Source organism: Dreissena polymorpha, chromosome 1 (assembly GCF_020536995.1).
Source record: "Dreissena polymorpha isolate Duluth1 chromosome 1, UMN_Dpol_1.0, whole genome shotgun sequence".
NCBI lineage: Eukaryota > Metazoa > Mollusca > Bivalvia > Myida > Dreissenidae > Dreissena > Dreissena polymorpha.
In genome coordinates this window covers 197,512,684-197,535,183 of record NC_068355.1, presented here as the reverse complement: position 1 = coordinate 197,535,183, position 22,500 = coordinate 197,512,684, and the positions used below count along the sequence as shown (strand labels likewise).

At 34.1% G+C, this 22,500-nt stretch overlaps 1 protein-coding gene across 4 annotated transcripts in view; it reads left to right on the top strand.

Moving 5' to 3' along the window:
* The window catches only part of LOC127864485 (uncharacterized), a 258,871-nt gene that overhangs the window by 10,391 nt on the left and 225,980 nt on the right, over positions 1–22,500 (top strand). Inside the window, exon 3 of one of the 4 annotated variants that reach the window (XM_052404110.1) lies at positions 1,559–4,971. The exons of 2 other annotated variants lie outside the window; for them this stretch is intronic. In XM_052404110.1, coding sequence (XP_052260070.1) covers positions 1,559–3,679 — 2,121 coding nt within the window. In that variant the 3' untranslated portion in view covers positions 3,680–4,971. Of the gene's footprint in view, positions 1–1,546; positions 4,972–22,500 lie in introns of those variants that run through there. One more of the 4 variants, XM_052404109.1, reaches the window with a different exon arrangement.

Sequence of the window (22,500 nt, the reverse complement as noted above, 5' to 3'; positions counted from 1 at the left end):
CGTGTTTTTTTTCGAAAATTAAAAAAACAACAACATGTATTTAGAAACATATACTTAGTCATTTGGAATTGTTATGTTAACTGAAACCATTTGAATTAACAGACTGTATTTGCGGACTATACATTTCATAATATTACTTGGTTTGAATGGTGAGCGTAGGTTACAAAACATCATCACTTTTATAGAATACTGATATGTTTCTTCATACTTCGTTACTTTAAACATAAACTGATATGTTTCTTCAATGTTCGTGCTCCCAATTCGAAACTCAATCTTGGTGTTGAGAGTTTTTGTATCAATGTGGATCGACCGAGGTGTTCAAATAGCAGACGAGATCAACATCTCGTGACAAACTTGCCGGTAAAACGCGATGGTTTGTTTTTTATTAATAAATAAATTATACATCTTTAAAGCGTTTCAAATGCACTAATTGGAGCGTGAAGAATATTGGTATTTTATATAATATACAAAAGCGTGTCCCTATACTTGAGTCGTTGTAACTGTTTCGTGCATTTATCGGTATTTGTTTTCAAACAAAATAACTCCGGATTGTTATTAAGACATTAATATATTTATTTGCAATCGATATAATTTTTATAATTTCGTTTAAGTGTCAATTGTTGATCTCGTGATTTGTATTAGCATCTTATCTACGGACGATCTGACAGACACACATTAAAGTTGTGATATTAAATCAGATACGTTTTGATCAGTTTACATTTGGGAATAAGACACCTAATATATGTAACAAACATATGTGTATTGTGTTTCAAATGAGGCGAAACATGTCAAAAGTGATTCTTTTAATAAAACTAATTATAGTGGTTGTCTACAGATTTTTTTCATCATCGTAGTTCGTCATGAAAGTCCTTATCTTCATAGTTTTAACGAAATCATTTAAATAGTGAACTATTAACAAACTGCAACGGATTTATCCTAAAGAAGGATATAAAATGGAATCGGTACCTTTACTATTTTTTTTAATCAAGATGATTATTGTCCTAGTTCCGATTTTTTCCGTCTTATCTCTCGGTCATCCTGACTGTCGTACTTCTGTAAGAGTATTAAGTTATTGAAAGTGACCTTATGAAACCAACATTAAAAAAACTAAAAGAGAAGCAACTCATGGTTTGGTGTTTGTTAATGCGTTGTAATATCGTTAATTTTAAAAGATTCTTAATCACGAACAAACATGTATTTTACACATACGGCTATCATGTGGTGTTATATTGATCCATGCACACTGTTCTTGCTTTCTTTTTCATCAATGACAGAAAGTTAAAAAAAAGTCATTCGTTCATTCGTGGAAAAGGCCATGTTAATCATGTTAAGACATACACATGCATTTCATTGTATCTAAACCACGACCGCAGGAGTAACAAGTAAAATGTAATGCTATACGACCATGATACATTGGTGTAAACTAAATATAAAATATAATTGAAAATTAATGCATTAATGCGTGTTTTCAATAATAATACATGACTACTGTATATGTATTTTTATAACACTGATTATGATTAAATAATAATAATAAACACAATAGCTTCACGTCCAGATTCCAGAGTACTTCCCAGAACTATCTTTCCGGATATCAGATGTGCTGGATGAAATCGGGGCCGGAGAACGCACTGTAATGGAGAGGAGAGAAACATATTTGCTGAGAGAACGCATGATGACGATAGCTGGACAAAATAGCAATCACGAATACTTTCATTTCGGGAGCCAATCTGAAGGCACCACAACTCCCGGTCTCAATTCTGATATTGATTTGCTAATGAGTTACAAAGAAAGGAACATCATGACAGACTGGAGAGACTGGGAGGCTGGGATGGTTAACTTTCTGATGCTTCGTGACGACATCACTCCACCTCAACAGTACTTGCTACAGCACATACACAAATACACACCTGAAGCGGTAACCATTATTTGCGAAGACAGATTTGTAAGGAAAGATTCCGGTCAAGTACTGTTCAGCTCAGAAAGATGGAAACAGGAACAAGAGCAGGTAGCATCACGTTTCGGAGAGGTAACCAAAAATGGACCTTCTGTGAGTAGTATTCCAGAGTGGGATATGGTAATGGCATTTCCCGTCTGCAAACCTCTTCCAGAAATACAGCACTGGATAGACAGATGTAGAGGAAGACACTGGCCGCCTGCCCAATTACTGAAGGCTGCACGTAAAGCCCCTTGTTTCTTGGTACCTGCAGGACATCCAGATAGTGATTATAAACGCGAAGAATTTCGACTGTCTCCAAATCTTATTGAACGAATGCTTATGTTTAGTTTTAATATGACACAAATAAAATGTTACATAGTTCTAAAATTAATTAAAAAAACCTTATTTAGTAAAATTGTTGGGGATTTTGTCACAAGTTATCATTGCAAAACGTTAATGTTCACCACCATAGAGAGAACACACCCTTCTCTGTGGAAGGAACATAACATCATGTATCTCCTTTTATTATGCTTAAAAGGATTAAGGAAATGGCTGCGATTGGGGTGCCTTCCTCATTATATCATAGCTGGAGTGAATTTATTCGATGGAAAACTGTCAATGGTGAAACAGAAAGTTCTTTTACAATACGTTGACTACTTGATAAAGAATGGCTTGCAAGATTTATCTCATATTGATATAGACAACTTAGGATGTCGATTGCAAGCGTGTTGTATACGGAGGATCAGACAAGGTGGAGAGGGAGAACTGGGAGGTGTAGTCTTACGTTACAGTATCAGTTTATTGCTGAAGTTCGGGTACTTGAACAGATTACTTTTGAGTTTGACAGGGATAATATATAGAATACAGAGTTCGAATTCGACATTCCAACAAGGTATATACAATACATTGCGCACTGCTGTTCAATGCTTCACGAATGAACAATTCAAAACCGTTGCGTTCGACCATATTAATCACCTGTATGCCGTATATAATTCAGTGCAATCATTTAAGTGTTTGCGACTTCCAAACACTAATTTCATCGAAATTATAAGGCGTTTTAAATTTTGTTTAAACACAGATATTGCCTCTAGTCGTTTAAAGTTGGCTTCTTTGCTATACTGCTTTGGACATTTTCACGCGGCAGCTAGAGCGTTAGAGGACGTGGAGAAGAGGTGTCACAGCAAGGTCAAGGCTTTATGTGGAGTGAGACAGTTGGAAGGACAAAAAGATCTCCGAGTGTTTGCTAACATGATCTCAGATAATTGTGACAACGTACGCAGAGAACCACCATTCGCATTCTGTGTCAGGTTTATTAGAGAAGAAGCGCACTGCGCCCCATACGTATTGTGGTTTGAAATGAACCGCGCTATGACTGAAGAGGAAGTTGCACAGAGAAATGCCCATGACAAAATGTGGATGGATTACGCTGAGGTAGATGCTTGTCCTTTTCTTCACTACTTACAGTATCTTACGTATGGAGGACAAGGTGAACGCACCAAACAGCTATATGCTCTTGAAGTACTCGAGTCGTATATACTTAATTCAAGAAACATAATCAACATGCATCATCCTGAGACAGCGTTCAATTTGCTTGGTCACTGCTATGAAATGGAAGGCGACTATCAAGCGGCGTTATATATCTACGAGAAATCGTTGGATATTGTGTGTGGTTTCAATACGAACAATGCTGCTAACTGGCACATTCAGCGTGTGCAGCGACTAATAAGTAATTTATATTGAATATTAAAACATTTAAATATGTACAATCATATAAATGTATTTGGGTAGACAATGTGATATCAGTTAGTTCTAAGTTAATGATTATTGTTAACTATAAAAAATCGTAAATTTTATACTATTGAGTTTGTATTAGAATTGTAATTTGACATTAAGCGATGTTGATATTGATACAGTTAGTGTAGATTTACTTTATTTAGCAAGTTGAAGAAAACATGAACCGCGATTTTTCGCTTTTTCGTTAAGAGAAATAAATTATTTCTGTATTCAACAATTACATTGAACTCTAATCGCCAAGTTGTTTTCTTAACATGTTAAAATTTTTTTTTCAAAGGGAAACATGTTTGAGTTTGTAACAACCAATGTATTGTTGTTGTTGATTTTCACTTGTTAATCGCATATCTTCAGCAGGAAAGGTGTGTTAATAAATGCTCGTATTTTCGAACCACACTATAGTGTTGGTAGATAAACAATATCCTTCGGGTTATCGAAAAATGTGTCCTCAAAAGGCGTATTATAATATCATTTCTTCACCATCGAAAGATATGGTATGTTAAATTGTTAATATTTGATGAACATGCAGTTTTCTTTCTACACATTCATATTTCACTTTCAGACCCGCGTCATTCTAAAATGGGTCTAATAACGTTTCGGCAAGCGTAGTCGTGTAAGGACCGAAGCATTCCACTATAAAATCACGCAAGGCATAATAGTCTCATAAGGGATCTCCTGAACAAAATGCGCATGATGGCCTATAACAACGCAGCAGTAACGCTTGCAACATATGTCATAAGATTCATTTTCGAATGACGCTGGTCTTTAAAAAGCTCAATGCTTCTTGTAAATCGAACTTCTAAGCACAATACTGCTCTATAAAATATTTATGTTACATTGTGTATATTGTTTCAAATAAGCAAATTGCGTTGGCCTATTTAGACTTTCAGAAACAATTTTCAGACGGGCTGATCGATTACGGCAAACATTTGTGGCTAAATAGTCATATAACATATTTACATGTATCCATATTCTCCGCACAGTCCGAGCATGACTTCTCACCGTATGACTCCGTCGGCGTCTGCTGTGGCTTCTCCGTCGGCTTCTGCGTAATGTTCTTTAAGGTAAAGATGCAACGTCTCTGATCTAGCGGTATAATATTTTATCAATTTATTTGAAATGTGTTTTGTGAAATTGCATATGCGTGCATCAACTTAAATACTATACTGATTGTTTTGTTATATAATGGGCTGTTTTGATTGGTATACATGTTGTTATTGTTTGTTGTATTAAACAGATAAGTTTTACATAAATTTGTTTTTCTAAACGGTTTTTAATGATACATGCTGCTCAATATGTAACCCTTTGGAAATTGATATTATTATTAGTATTATTATTATCATTAATAATAATAATAATAATAATAATATTATTATTATTAAGTGATTGTGTTCAAACATGGCTTTTATACGAATTAATACAGGTTTTATGCTTGTAAGGGAACTATTTTCTTCTTCCGCGGACTATACCTAAGTGTATGCACCTTCCGTCGAACAGTGAGTGTCGTTATAAATCTTATATTGAAATAAGACGTAACATATGATGTCACACCTCTAGGAAGAGAAAACATCAAATAGTGTTTTGCACCAGTTCTGATTACGCAACACAACACAAACTTAAGTCTCTCATTCGTGTTATTTTGTTTATTGAGTGTACCGAGGCATATCACAAACAGAAAAAAGTGATGCTTTGAATGCTCAAATATTCGAAGAACTCAAAGTCGAACAAAGAACCAGGTTAACGAAAACAAAAATATAGTGAATTTTAAACGCCATAAAGTTACTATACAGAGCATGTTTAAAGAAATGCTCAAAGTAGATTAACATTTCTGTAAAATGTTACTACAATTCAATGTTGAGCTGTGTTTAGATGTGTTATGTAACCTAAAGGGGCGTGTTCATAGGTTGGACAGGTTTTTTCTTAAGAAAGTAACCGTTTTACTAGCAAACACTCAATTAATTTTTAATATATTTACATGTATTTGCATGCTTGACAGGTTGATTCGCGTCGATAAATACACAATGTGTATATGACGAGTCTATGATAGTTCGCAAGTAACCTTTGCGAACAAGTACATCATCATTTAAGCGCTAAAATTACCTGCTACAAGATTGAGGTGGTTCGTTCTTAATCTAAATAATCTACCTGGGAGCATTGCACCAGACGCAATAAATGAAAGCGACCGCAAACAAATATACAATATAACATATAATGAATAGAAAAGTGTTAATGTTTCTAAGAATTAAAGAGTATGTTTCGTATTCAACGATCCTGCGTCAAAACTTCGAAACGGAAACAGTTTTCAAAGAGCAGCGGTATGAAGCGTTCGTCTTATGTTTTTATTAGTTTGCTTGTTTTCGAGAATACTAGTCTTCGCTGGGGGTTTACATTCTAAGAAGTGTCTCCGATAAGATTGTAAACTATCATCGCACTCATTTAATGTATGCGGCTGTAATGAGTCTTAGAGTTGTTCAGGAAAAAAACATTCGCGACTGTATGTATTATGAATAAAAAAAATAACATCAATACTTTTTAAAAGACCTTTCTTGTTAAGAACTGATACATCACTACATAAGTGCCTATCGCTTGCATGTAATACAGCAATGCTTATTGAGTACCAGACACATGGCCTTCAAATCACTGGACTCGCCTGAATGAAGCGGTGAATGGAAAATGATACATAATAGTACATAACTTAACACCGACAAAACCGAGTTCATAGTATTTTTAAGTTAAAGCAACGCGAAATACGTAGACGGGTTCATTGTTAAAGTAGGGGACTCGACAATTAAACCACCGCAATGCGTTCGAAATCTCGGTGCTTGGTTTGATTCAAAAATGAACATGGAACAGGATATTAATGCTATAAATAGAACATGTTTCGGTCAAATCAGGTAAATAGGTCACATCAGGCAATATTTAACACCATATGCCACGCTGGACTATTGCAATGTACTGCTGAATGGAACACAAAAATCAGCTGTCAAGAAACTAAAAAACATGTTCAAACACTGCGGCGCGTGTTATCACAAGAACATCTCGCTATAGTCATATAACAACGATCCTAAAGAAATAACACTGGCTCCCTGTAGAAAAAATAATTCACTGCAAAATACTAACCAATGCGTTCAAAGCCTAGAATGGACAGTCGCCTGTAAATCTGGGAAAAAACTTCTTGAAGTCTACGAACCAAGGCGAAACTTAAGATCCAAGAACGAAGCGACTTCTTTAGTGATTCCAACTAAGATTCAATCCGTATCATAAGGGGAGCGAAGTTTCATGTACACTGCTCCCAAACTATGGAACTCACTTCCATCAAACATTCGAGGTTCTTCAACAATGAATTCTTTCAAAAGTCACTGAAAACTCACCTCTTCCTCCAATCGTATGTAACTTTAGCAGTTGTTTATTCAATTCATTACATAACATTTCGATCAACATGATCTGCAATTAAACATTTTTAAAGGAAGTATACTTATTCCTTTGGGGTTTGGGGACTTGTGGTTTTACACGTGTGATTTGACAAATACATATTTTCTTAATTATACAAAATCCGTGTTACTTGTAAGATGTGCATCAATTGTATGGCTTATAATACATACTTATACATAACATTCAAATATATAGTTAAAACAAAACATAAAATCGATAAATAGCAATGTATGACTCATTTACTGACTACCAAATGTCTGGAATAGATTTCTGTGAGAATAACGATATCACATTGTGATCATCAGGCTACAGTATAGCCCTAACATAATCGAAACCAGATATCTACATATAAGCTGAAATAAATTCAAATAAGAATTAAAAATTCACCTAGTGATCATGCCGAAAATATAGTGTATTGCTGATATTTCTAATCTATGATTACTGTGCATGGTTTTTTGCGAAGTACTTATAGTGTAAGTTTTGGATTTTCTTGTTTCGTTTATTGTCTTATAGCTATACACATTGAGTAGTTTTTATAGCGTCTTGCTGATCTTTTTAATCTACGGTTACTGTGCATGTTTTTACGTAGTACTTATAACATAAGTTTTAGATTTTATTGTTTCATTAATTGTCTTATAGATATACACATTGAGTAGTTTTGATCGATTTTTTTTTTGGAACAGTGTTGCAAAATGTATTTGTTTCTGCGATACGTCAAATGTTCTAATGTAAAGCGACTTTGAACGTGCATTTTTGCATGAAAAGGGCGCTATATAAATTTGGTATAATAATGATAATTATAATGACTTCATTTAATGAAATGCAACTTACTTCAAAGAAACATTTGTTATTCGAGGAAAAGCTCAGAAAATACATAACAAAAAAGTATTTTCCAAAATCCCGAGAGTTGTCGTATTTATAATAGGGTATCTTTTAATCTATAACAAGATTATTTAGCCAACGTTTTGAATGAATTATCTCAATTTAGTCAGTAATATGCTAAGAATTAGTTATTCATGTCTACTGACAGGAAATATATCCAACGTTTTAATATATACATACGTTTGTCAAAAGATCGGTTAGAAACCTAGTTTCTCATGAGAACCTAAGTTCTATGTGTCCATGAGAGCCTAGGTTCTCATGAAAAACCTAGTTTATCATGAGAACATAGGTTCTCTAGCATAAACTAAGATTTTCAAATGAGAACCTAGGTTCTCATGAAAAAACTGGTTTCTTAGGAATTCGTAAACCTAGTTCCTCATGAGAACCTAAGTTCTCATGAAAACCTAGGTTCTCATGAGAACCTAGGTTCTCATGAAAAACCTTGTTTCTTGGGATTTCATAAACCAAGTTTCTCATGAGAACCTTGGTTCTCATGAAAAACCTAGTTTCTTGGGATTATGCGTCGAACCGTTTGTCATAACTAACCTCCAGTTGTCTCCCATAGCTTGGTACACGCTAACGGCATATGTGTAGAATGATAATCAATAGACGTGAAACAGTGAATGTTACTCCCAAAGAACATTTTTTGAACAATGTTCAGACAATGCCAAGTAATATTCAACGAAACTTGGAGGAAACTTCTTGATGAATGAAATTAGAAGAGTAATCGGTCGACATTGGTCTGAACACGTTAATAAAAAATTAAACTGTTTGTGAAATACGTCCTTAATTGTAAATATTTTTTGGGACTAAAAATTGAAACAAATTCAGATCAATCGATACATATTTCATTGTTACAGCATAAAATGCGTTTCAGTTCAGTTCCCTTGTTCGGGCCTCAAACGACTGTACGGTACAGTTTTATAATTCAAGTATGTATGGGATATAGTAAGCAATCATAATGTAATAAATTGAAGTTTTATCTCTATTGATAATGTGTAATAATGTCTTATTCAATCATAAGATATCGGCCCACACTGCAAGACAAACTTATGCACTAAAGACTTTGAAAACATATTTCAATAACTTGAGATATCTGCACAAATAAAGTCCTTAACGGCGTGTTTTCATTCTGTCCAGCACGTGTGTAATCATATGTGAACCCCATTGATCCTGCGCCCTGAACCTCATGAGAACCTATGGTTCCCAAATTAAAACCATAGAAAGGGCAACCAGTTCGACGCATAATCCCAAGAAACTATGTTTTTCATGAGAACCTTGGTTCTCATTCTGAGAAGGTATTCAAATGAGAACCTAGGTTCAAATGAAAACCTAGGTTCTCATTTGAAAACTTGGGTTCTTGAAGCCATGTGCAATCTTAAAGCGAAAAAAGATCATGAGAAACCTAGTTTCTTGGGATTATGCGTCGAACCGCTTGCCAAACTGCATTAGTCGGCATCGATCGGTATTCATCGACGTCATCCTGTCCCACCTAATGCGTTTACACGAATCAATGAGCATAAGCAAGGGTCGTAGCAAGTATCACAATCAGTATCATTGTACATCTTGTATACTATAAGCCAAAGGTCAAATGTGAGCATAATCAAGTTCGAACAGACAGCAAACGTTACATTTCATAATGCAATTTAAAAAATTTAGAATTGACTAAAATGAATTAGTCATCATGCTATGTTTTTAAATAATTAATCACAAAATGTATTAAAACCAAAAGTAAGTATGTGACCAATTATAGGTCGTGTTCACTCTTTAGGTCAAAAGTAAAGCATATGCAATGTGAAGATTATTAAACATTACAGGCATTATTGCAAATGGGCTCGACATGTTGCCAACAGGCATCTAGCAGGCATGTAAACCGAGACTTTACTAACATTTAAAAAGTTAATTTAAGAAACACAACTACAATTTGTTTTTCTTCTTGAAACACAAGTACACTGTGTTTATCGGCTAGAAACCCAATTTTAATGTGCTTATGCGTTTGAAACACAACTGCAAGTTAAACATTTAAAAGCGCAGGCGACAAACACATATAAAGTGCATCATTATTGTAAAATTTTAATCGGAATGATATACTATGTGTTTGTATTACAATTGGAATTTCGCAATGATGATATTGATACTGATAAGTAAGTGAATATTAAATGTATTTAACGAGTTTAAGAGAATCTCTACCACGAGCCTTCTTGCAGGGCAATTAATCGTATCTGTAATTAATACTTAACTGGTGCTCTAGTCAACCATATATTTTTTCAACATTGTCAGTCTTAATTTCAATCAATTGAATACACGTTTAAATTTAAAAGAAAAACAACAACCATAACACTATGATGCTAAGTTTCGGCATTCATTTTACTTCCTCGGTTCTTGTCCAAAATTCCCCAAAACTACCCGAAGAAGTTATTTGTACTTCCGGTCGATCACGAGAGCTTTGCATTGTACAGTATAAGTAGTATATGTTGTTCTCTCTAGTAACACAATCTATTTGTTTTGTAGACTAGTTTATAACAATTTGACTACATGGTTCATTTGTTTCCGCTCGTTCTTATAATACAATGTTTTCTCATGTGGTCTCATATCAAATGTTGACATATAACATTAGTTGAAGCACCTGATGTTCCGTGAACAACATTATACGGCATACGTATGTGGTTTTTTGACGTTTTCCCTAGGAATAATTGGCTCCTCCCTCGTTTTGCAATGTTTATGTTCGTTTATTATACGGTAACGCACTAAAGGCTACAGTTTTATCCGTTTCGGGTAGGCGCGGTTGGAAATGTCAATTGGTTTTAAGGTTAATCTAGATGAGTGATAATACATGAATTAAATCGACAATATCAAAAGGAAACTTCTTCGTATTGAATCGATTTTGAATCAGTATATTGATTCATAATCATATCACATTTGATGCAAAATTTGTAGTATGGTACCAATTTTTAATAATAGGGTTTTACTATTAGCATGTGTGTCTTTATAACAGTATTAAATGAAAACATTTGTGTAGAACATTACTACATTTTTAAATATATTAATCAAATTGAGTACCTGTATATATAATATCAACTTACTTATATTGAACCCTTTTTCAAAATACATGAGTAAACATATCATTTCTTTCAACCCAACTGCTAATACTTTAATTCAATTTTAATCATATGACGTTGAAATAACGATAATTCAAATTAAGTTTACATGACACCGACGTAACAACATACTGATTGATTTTTTGATTATATAAATTCGTATCTTCCTAAAATTTGAACATTATATTGAGCGATCATAATATGAAATCTGTGCGACATCGTAGGAAATATTTGTTACGGAATAAAACATAAACTGTAAATATTTGTTTAATTAGAAATGACTTTTGCCAAACGATTTATTACCTACGTGTTCACCTTTCTTCGTTACATTTCCTATTTCGGACTCAATAATAAAATATATAAGAATATTGAATGTATGAAAACCCTTATGTACAAATCTACATAAACAGACAAAACAACTTAAATTGCGCGACTCTGTGCGGTGATTTTTTAAAATAGTAATGCCATTTTGTGTGTATTTTATTTCTTTTGATTGGTCACTTGCTTTAAATAAGAATAGTTTTCCGATAATGTTTTTGGAGCTTCATTCTGCATATTTATTTATTTTTCATGTCATTTAAGTTCGTTAATTACAACGGATGTCATTTTAGCAGGGATATAATTATTATATGATAAAAAAGCAAAGTATACAATGAAAGAAACTGCTTTGAAATGCGTAAGCTGATTAATTCTGATTCTCGGAAGAAACCCTTTCTTATTAAGTTCGTTAATTACAACGGATGTCATTTTAGCAGGGATATATTTATTATGTGATAAAAAGGCAAAGTTAAATATGAAAGAAACTGCTTTGAAATGCGTAAGCTGATTAATTCTGATTCTCGGAAGAAACCCTTTCTTATTAAGTTCGTTAATTACAACGGATGTCATTTTAGCAGGGATATAATTATTATGTGATAAAAAGGCAAAGTTTAATATGAAAGAAATTGCTTTGTAATGCTTAAGCTGATTAATTGTGAATTTAATGTCGGAAAAAACCCTTTCTTATTATAGCAGTCCAAGATCAAATTTATATGATTCGCGGAGGCACACATATGGGGTTTATCCTTTTCGTTATTCATATCTTTACGAATTGTGTTGTTAATACAAAACCCTGTGTCTGGGTCACGTTTCTTCATGATATGTATCTATAATATAGTGAATGAAAATTCCTCTTACGTTTTGCGATGATTTAAATCATTAATCGCTTGTTTTCTAGGTTTTTTTGAATATGCTCTCGATTCAAATCGCAAGTTTATACATACAAATAAAGTTAATATAACAGTCCGTTTAAGACGTTGTTTTATTTATAAATGTTTAGATACACTATGAGCAATTGCATATTTCCTATAATCACACGGGAAACTGGATCCGCTTGAAATGCAAGTTTAAATAAGTTTAACTTAAAGGGACTGTCTAACAGATTTTGGCATGTATTAAAGCATGTCATTAACTGCTTTAAATGCTTTATATTGATAAATTTAAACATTTGAACAAAAATATCTCCAGTAAAAAATAAGAAAACAAATTTAAAAAAGAAGAAAAACATTAACCTCCACAGGACTCGAACCACTGACCCCTAGAGTCATAGAGTTTGGAGTAAAATGTCTCCCGACTTTACAACTCGACCATCCACGCTCACGTCAAATGCGGAGGTATTTTTTAGCTATTTCTGCAATCCTCGTAGTTCGCCTAAATATCGATTCGCGTCGAACGACGCTTTTGACTGTTGGACAGTCCCTTTATATGCTCTTTTAAATGTATAACAGTAAGCATATCGTAGTTCAAAAAATACAAAATTTACACCATCGACAAAAAAGTACAAATGAGAAAGCCAAAAGAATATCAGAGGAGCTATTTTGATATAAATGTAATGGGAATTGGTTTTGTACATACGTTACAAACAATGCTCAAACCTCAATTCTACGAAATCATATGTAAAAGTTCGCAACTGAACGAGGTTCAACATCAAAAATGATATAATTCTCTTTCAAATGTGCGGTACTTATAAAAACTCTGTCCCCTTTTAATAGTTCCAACACAGCAGCATTCCCACCAGTCAAATTGCGTGTCACGCCCTCAGACAATTGCGTGTATGTAGATATCTCCATTCACACACAATGAAACATGTGCTATCGGTTCGTGTCGTTTGGATCACCATCTAATTGAACGTGAAACATGAAGACGTATACTCCACTCACAGGTGAAGTGAAGATACCGGTACTTGGGGCTGTAGTGGTTTCCTTTGTTGTAGTAAACGCGATCGAATTTGATGATAGTGTCTTTGTTATATGTGTTGTTTTCAAGAGCTCGGTCGAGAAACAAACAAAAGTACCTGAAGAAAGGTAATACATTGTCCTTCACTGTTCAGAAAATTACAACTGATGAATATGTCTAAGGAATGCATGTTTTGCACAATGTAAGTTTTATTGAACACTATTAAATGGACTTGTGATTCGATTGTCGTTGTTTTTGTCGTAAAGATCCCTTATGTGCCCCCTCCAGACGTTGAACCCGTTACTGGAGAGTGTGAGTGTTGCTCTGCGTAGCTGACACTTTCTGTTCAACAGTAGCAATTTAAGCTGGTGTTTTGTTAACTGCTCCTGTCGTGTCTTACTGCAACTTTTCAAAAGTTTCAATCCGTAGAACCGAGTCCGCCACTTCCTGTTCTAAAACTCGAAAGTCGTCAGTAGCACTCCTCAATACGTTAATATCGGTCTGTGTGCACTCCTGAATCTTCTGGGTTACGCCCACTCGTATTCATTCTGCTGCACTTACGCGTATTGCCTTGCTTTTATGAAAGAAGTGTGCTCATACGGAAATCACTTGTTCAAATGTCACAGGCTTACAAGTACCAACCATTTCCACTAGGTGTAGTCTTAACCGTTTAAGATTTAAAGGGACATAGTGTGAATCCATATACTGATTCAAAACACGGTATCGTATTTAAATCAAACATTATTTACCGGTAATCAGGATGATTAACACATTCGTCTCTTGTTTTACAAACGTTCATTAACATATTTATTTTATAAATACAAAAATACAAAACAAGTGTGGGCCCTTGAAAATCAGTCATAAAAATAAAATCGTTATACATGAAATGTACATCAAGTGATGATACACGCATTCGCTCTTTCGATATCGGGACTGTAATGTTGCAGTTGGCTATGTGTGTTGTTTAAATCTTAATAAAGGCGTGTATCAGAAGGAATGTGTTTGTGATTGTTGTATTTTTCGTAACGATTTCATCAATATATTATTATAACTACGTTTATATTTGCTTTAAAACTTGGAACTTTTGATGTGTTAATGCATTTATAAATTAACGGGAAAAAACTTTCGATTTGCCCGTTTAAGTTGTTGTGGTTCTTAATGTTAGGTATTTATTTTGCTCCGATAATTCTGTATTCGAGTCTTCGTTGGTTCTGACCATAAACTGTTACGATGTTCTTTCAGGAAAAAACTCGACATTTATGCAGCAGATGTGTTTTGCATAAGCACACATGTATCAGCGGTATTAAACAATCTTTCTTCTGAGAAGTCCTCCAAACACTAGTGAATGCAGACAGATGTCAATAAACCCAGAGCAAAACATATAACGATTGTTTTTTACATACCAAAATTGTTTCGCTTTATTGTACTACTAGTATCAAGTGTCAATTAAATTGTTCATGATGAGAGAACAATGTTCAATTCCTGGTAATACTTATGCAATTATTTCTTAGTAGTAAAAACTTAGCTTATAAATGACACATCGTAGATTGCGAATATGACACATGTCAACCTTTGTTTCAAATCCATGAAAACAAGATGCTTAAGAAACTTCCTTGTTTAGTCATTTGAAAGCATTGTTTTAAATAATCTTATGTGCGTGTGTATTTCGAAGTTTATGAGGTTGTTCCGCGCTCAAGGCACCATTGTGTTCGTACTGATCAGAGCTCCTCATGTGTGTGTTCGATGTTTATGAGGTCCTTTCGGGCCTGAAGCAGCATTCCGTGACGACCCGAAGTCTGTCCAAGCACTCCTTCCTGATTTGCTTTTTAGACTTAGGAAAGTTTTGAATGATTTCCAGCCGTTGAGATTTTACTGAAAGAAAGTCAATTTTGTTGTGGTCTTGTGCTGTGTGGGAACTTGTGTGTCCGCAGGGAATCAACATATCCGGAATGCGTACAACCGAAGGCCTTTGGTTTACAATCAATCAATTCAAAATTAACTTCGACCGGTCAATGACTTCAGCGTTGCGATTACAGAACAGGCATCTCGCGTGGCGAACCCTTATACGCGCTTATATTTTGTCCACGAATTTTGCATATTATTTAATATATTTCTCAATGAATTTCAAGTTATAAAGAAACTTAATAGTACAAAAAAATCAATCAAATAATTACATATATGATACTACTCTTGCGTAACAAGAGATGGGAATCAAATTTGACATAAACGGCCAAAAATAAAAACAATCATGCAATCATATACTGAAATGTTCTAGCCTACTTTGTAGGTAATTTCTCACACAAGTCGTTCATAATCATGGTTTAATGCTTTATGAATATACTATTTGACAATGGTAACATGAAAGCATTGTATGATTATTTTCTTATTCTTAAGGTTGCCGACCGTATTATATTAACCATCTGCGACGTAGTCGCTTTAAGTGGACAACATAAATAATTTTCAAATCATATTGGATTTGTCAACAGCTCAAAAGTTTAGCAAAGGTTAACATTGTTGCGAAAAAGCTTAACGCTAGTTGAATAATTACTAGCTTAACATCTGATATAGGGAAAAGGGACATACACTTCCCTTTCCTAGTGCATGAAATTATGCCCTTTGCCCAGTTATCGTGTTGTAAACACAGGTGGTTAGCGTATGGCTATGATAATAATTAGTGAAAACATCTTTTTGAATGATAAATAATCATATTTTAACAAAAATCAACTTTTCTATTAAAAACAAATTCACTATTAAATATATATATAAATATATATATATATATATATTAAATTTTATAAATGCTGGGCAAATTTTAAAGAAATAAAACGATACACAACTTGCATGACCCACTTGACACCGATCGGAGAGGCTCGAAGACGGAAATTTTTACGGAGTAAATGGCATTTTCCCTGCAAAGTTCCCGAACCTCGATACCATAATTCAATAAAACGTATGAAAAAACATTGTTACCGTGCTTGCCGTTGCATTATGCATCAAAACTAACTGTCAAGCGCATTTTGAAACCTTTGTTTACATACATTTCAACTAACTTTCATTTTCAACACACGAGTGATTTCATTGGTCCAATGCGGAGGTGTGTCTTTACAACTGGAGATTTCATTCATAAATACGGTCTGTTAACTGTGTCAAGCGAATTGTGGATCGCGTTATCTCTTAGAATTTGACCCATGATGTGTAGAAATATAACAAGATATATACATTTCCAGAAAGGAAATTCATTTCTGCGTTGAATAAGACCGGGTTCATGAAAATCGCTGCAAAATTGATGAAGTAATGGCTGTTCAAAACGATGCATCCCGATGATTTCGAGTTGGATACCTTGTTATATACTTTATATATATTTGATAGTGATTTTTTTTATAGAAAAGTTGATTTCTCGTTATAACATGATTATTTATCATTGAAAAAGATGTTTTCACTAATTATTATCATAGCCACACGCTAACCACCTGTGGCTTTAAATGTTTCTTTTTCACTTTATGACACAATTTTTTTTCGATTCGTCACTTGCGTGGTAGTATCAGAAGTAATAGCAGTAGTAGTAGTAGTAGTAGTAGTAGTAGTAGTAGTAGTAGTAGTAGTAGTAGTAGTAGTAGTAGTAGTAGTAGTAGTAGTAGTAGTAATAGTTATAGTAGTAGTAGTAGTAGTAGTAGTAGTAGTAGTAGGAGTAGTAGTAGTAGTAGTAGTAGTAGTAGTAGAAGTAGTAGTAGTAGTAGTAGTAGTAGTAGTAGTAGTAGTAATAGTAGTAATAGTAGTAGTAGAAGTAGTAGTAGTAGTAGTAGTAGTAGTAGTAGTAGTAGTAGTAGTAGTAGTAGTAGTAGTAGTAGTAGTAGTAGTAGTAGTAGTAGTAGTAGTAGTAGTAGTAGTAGTCGTAGTAGTAGTAGTAGTAGTAGTAGTAGTAGTAGTAGAAGTAGTAGTAGTAGTCGTGTAGTAGTAATAGTAGTAATAGCCGTAGTAGTAGTTGTAGTAGTAGTAGTCGTAGTAGTAGTAGTAGTAGTAGTAGTAGTAGTAGTAGTAGTAGTAGTAGTAGTCGTAGTAGTAGTAGTAGTAGTAGTAGTAGTCGTAGTAGTAGTAGTAGTAGTAGTAGTAGTAGAAGTAATATTAGTTGTATTAGTAGTTGTTGTTGTAGCGGTATACCAAGTTACTGTTTATAACTATCTTTTTGTATTACGATTAGCAATATAAGTTTTATCTAATATGTTTCAATAAGTATTTTCATATGACGATTTTTTTTCTGAAAGATCTTTTATTTCTGAGATGTATTTATATTTATATTTGTATGGCGTGTTTCACCATGCTAATATAGGCACGTTAAAGCGACCTTCATTTAGGTCCGCTCAGGCATCAGAGACATAGCCTATCCATGAGTCATCTATAAATGTCAGTCAACTGATAGTACTTAACTTAGCACAGACATCAGAGACATTGCCTATCCATGAGTCATCTATACATGTCAGTCAACTGATAGTACTTAACTTAGCACAGACATCAGAGACATTGCCTATCAATGAGTCATCTATACATGTCAGTCAACTGATAGTACTTAACTTAGCACAGACATAAGAGACATAGCCTATCCATGAGTCATCTTTAATTGTCAGTCAACTGATAGTACTTAACTTAGCACAGACATCAGAGACATAGCCTATCCATGAGTCATCTATACATGTCAGTCAACTGATAGTACTTAACTTAGCACAGACATCAGAGACAACGCCTATCCATGAGTCATCTATAAATGTCAGTCAACTGATAGTACTTAACTTAGCACAGACATCAGAGACATAGCCTATCCATGAGTCATCTATAAATGTCAGTCAACTGATTACTAAACTTAGCATCATGTGGGAAGTGATTAAAACGGTGTTACTAAAATAAGTGCACAACTTAAATGTTCTGGAAAAAACGTCTTTACCAGACAGTGTTTTTATAGGATAAACGAATAAAACTTATTAAAGTACATAATAACAATAATGGTATATATGCTTCCGACAGCACTTAGCTTTGATTGTACACTTATTACAATTAATATACCAGCTGTTTATAATCATTCTTGTTAAGAAGAACACATACAGTCCTCATGCAGTGGTTGAAATACGCGGGCATTACTTGGTATTTAAAACTTCCTTCTGAAGTAATTAGATGGTGAATATTAAATTATTGTTATGTTAAAGGGACCACAAACAATAGTCAACTAAACGTTTATATAAATTGCACATTTTTTTTACTTGGAAATGGAGACGTTAAGTCTTTCTTAACGTCACGCACCTCATACTATTGTATCCCTATTCGTGCTATCGAACCGGTATACCGTATGAGAAAAATACTTAAGTATACGTCCTTATTATTAGTTATGATCTGCTTATTACAAGAAAGTACTATACGTCTTAAAGAGTAGTTTTACTTTGGGAGATATTATGTTTTACGTCTTAAGTTTATGAACAACCTTTTGTGTAGCCAAAATAATAAATTGTGTAACTTCAAATTTGCAGACTCCCAGATTCTTCCCTATAATGCTTCTATTTATTTATGTGTTAATACAAGTAATTATACAACATAATATAATATATTTATATAAATTTCTCATATGGCCTAATAACCTTCAGTATTGACTTAATATGTATCACATTAAAATGACTCTGTTCATGAACTGAATGTATTCATCAATGATTGTGTCTGTAAGTCTTCACTTTTGTACATTTTACTCAGTTTTTTTGCAAATGGTGATATTTTTTCTTATTTCCGAAGAAAATAAGAATATAAATATATGATAATAGACTGTTTCGGAAGAAAGTCATTGCATTGACTCAATAAACTCAATAAACTCTATTTGTAACTTTAATTGTTAATTTGTAACAATATAAAGGGTGGAAAACCCATTGTTTTAAGTTTGAAACTTCTACTTCAGCTTATTAATAACGTCACTGTTATGAGGTACACATGCCCTGTCTGACATGTAGTACGTGTACCGGTAGTTAATAATATGTTGTGATCATATGCAGAAAAACAAATAATACATTAATACATATGACTATTGTAGTAAGCTTATGGCCCATATGTGACCCCTCGAAATGATACGCACTTTGTGGCAGAAATCCCTAATGCTTAGCATTATTTGTATGATCGTAAACTGTTGAAGTAAATAAATGAAAGGCTAATTCCATGCAGACAGAAGTTATGGTCTCATTCTTTCTGGCCATAAAATGGATAATTTAAAGAAAGTTGGTTCCACGAACACACGAGCCGTGTTTTTTAAATCCAAATAAATGTACGGTGTGTTTGAGACGTTTGACCATCTACGTCCATAATCAGATTGCAAATCGCTATTTCTCACAACCTGTACAATGGATGCGTTGTTAATTATTATGTATGCATACTTTCAATCCGTGTGGTTGGTTAATCTGGATGCAGTCGTTATTGAAACTACAACCTCAAACGATATCATTCCGCAGCTATTTTTGCGTGAGGCGTTGTCAGAGAAAACATGTTCAATTGAAACTATGATCTGACTTGATAAAAATCGCCCTAATAATTGATGTATTGTGATTTTTAAACAGCAGTTCTTATTCGATGCATTTATTGATCGGTTGTTTACAAAAGAAAAGAAAAACAATTTGTTGCCCAGTTAAAATGTGTTCGTACCATATTGTTAATCAATTGTATTCATTAACAAAACCATGATGTGTTTACTAACTGGCTGCACAATGTTTCACCGAAAACTCTCAGGCACACTGCTACCGTAGCTTTTATTTTTGAAATAACATCCCTATTGGGAATGATAAGCATTTAATTATTATATAAAAATATGAAGGTATCCTATAATTTGTGTTGTGAATGCTCGAATAAGATCAAACGACCAATATTGATAAAAAATGCATGGTCATAGTCATGGTCCCTTCTGGTTGTTAATCATCGCATGTGACCACTTATTACAACTGATGACATATTGATACAGGTGTCATTAAGAAAAACTGGCGATATACGGTGAATACTATTTTTTTCACAGTCCACACGAATGTTCAGCCCGTCCAACAAATGCTAAATAATACACAAAACAACGATTATGATGATGATCATCATCATCATCATCATGATCATCATCATCATGATCATCATCATCATCATCATCATCATTATCATCACACAATCATCATAAGTTGCAGCAGCATTATCATCATCATCATCATCAACACCATCGTCAACATCATCATCATGATCATCATCATCATCATCGTCGTCGCCGTTATCATCATTATCATCATCATCATCATCATCATCATCATCATCATCATCATCATCATCATCATCATCATCATCATCATCATCATCATCATCATCATTATCATCACACAATCATCATTAGCAGCAGCATTATCATCAACATCATCATCAGCAGCAGCAGCCGCTGCATCATCAACATCATCGTCAACATCATCATCATCATCATGAACATCATCATCATCATCGTCGTCGTCTTCGTCGTCGTTATCATCATTATCATCATCATCATCATCATTATCATCATCATCATCATCATCATCATCATCATCATCATCATCATCATCACTTTCATTACCGCTACCACCCTAATGATCATAAGCAGCACTTCCCATCATCATGAATATGATAATTGCAACAACGACACCGACAACGCCAATGATGCTTTATTTGAAAGGAATAATGATACATATGTGGGCAATCTGAAACCTTATAAGTTGGTTACATTGGTTGATATCGGTACTTTTACCGATGACCTATATACGCTGGATGACATACACCAGCATTACTTAAAATATATTGCTCATCTCAATTCGCATACTCAGTGTCAGAAATCGCAGCGCGTTACGACGTGTATCTTGCAGTGTCTTATTCGTTGATTATTTAATTCCCAATAAATGAACTCATTCCGCTGTCGATACTTTGTTTTATGTTTTGTATTTCTTGGTAACGCATATTAAGTTTAGTAAATAAAACTTAGATTCTTAATGGCATTTAACTGCATCGTTGTTTTCAGTCTTATGAGTTTGATATTACCTACAAATAAAGGCTTAAGATCGATTTAGTCGGCTAATGTTACTATTTGTTAACAGTTCTACACCGTGTATTTAACGTTATATAAGGCCTTCACGTCATTCTATGGAGTTTATACCGGATATAGCTCCTTCCTGAATACGACGAGTAACATTGTGAAGCAAGTTGTAACTGCGTTGAGAACAATAAGCACCTTATGTGAGAAACTGTTCGCAGTTCAAGCTGTTTTTCCGGTCATGCGCGGATAAGTAAGTTTTATAGCCGGAAGTGCGCGAACACTGATGCGAATGTAATAAAAAGATATATCATTATCATCATCACCACCACCACCACTTACCAGAACGATCACCATCATTATCATCATTATTATCATCATCATTATCATCGTTATTATGTCCTTAAAGGATGCGTCTTCACAAATTTGCAAATAATGATCAAGGTGTAATATATTTTTTACAACTTTTACATTTGGTATTGCAGTGCAGGACCTCTAATCCAATTGCCAATGATATTTTGAGGCAGAGTCTCTACTATGATGTTATGCTCATAATGCCAGGTTGTTCCGACCGGTTAAACTGTCATAGATAAATGGCCTTATTTTTACATACACATGCGTACGATGAACACATACATCGACAAATCACACCTACATGTTGGATATTATTGTGATAGTATTATTTTGATTATGAGCAGGTGATAATTAACGGTATTGTACATTCACTGGAATGAATATGTGCTTCAATATTATACAGCTTCTTTTCCTTAATTAGTTCGCTGCATTTGTGTTGCCCATTTTATCGTAGAAAAAAAACGATGAAGACGTACATAGCAATTCTCCATCATCAACGCTTTCTCTGCTTTTACAATTCATTTGCTTGTTATGTCATGCACCTGGTTAAATCGGTAATTATTTTCGAGCTTTTCGAGCGATTGCATGATTTTGTCCTTAAACCGACTCGTCTTGCACGTACGCCATGTTTTTAACACTTTGTATACTTTAAACGTTTGTGAATAGGACAATTCCTAATTCAGTCATGTTTCCAATATCATACTTTGGGATTGACCGTTTTGGCATTTATTATCTCTCTCTCT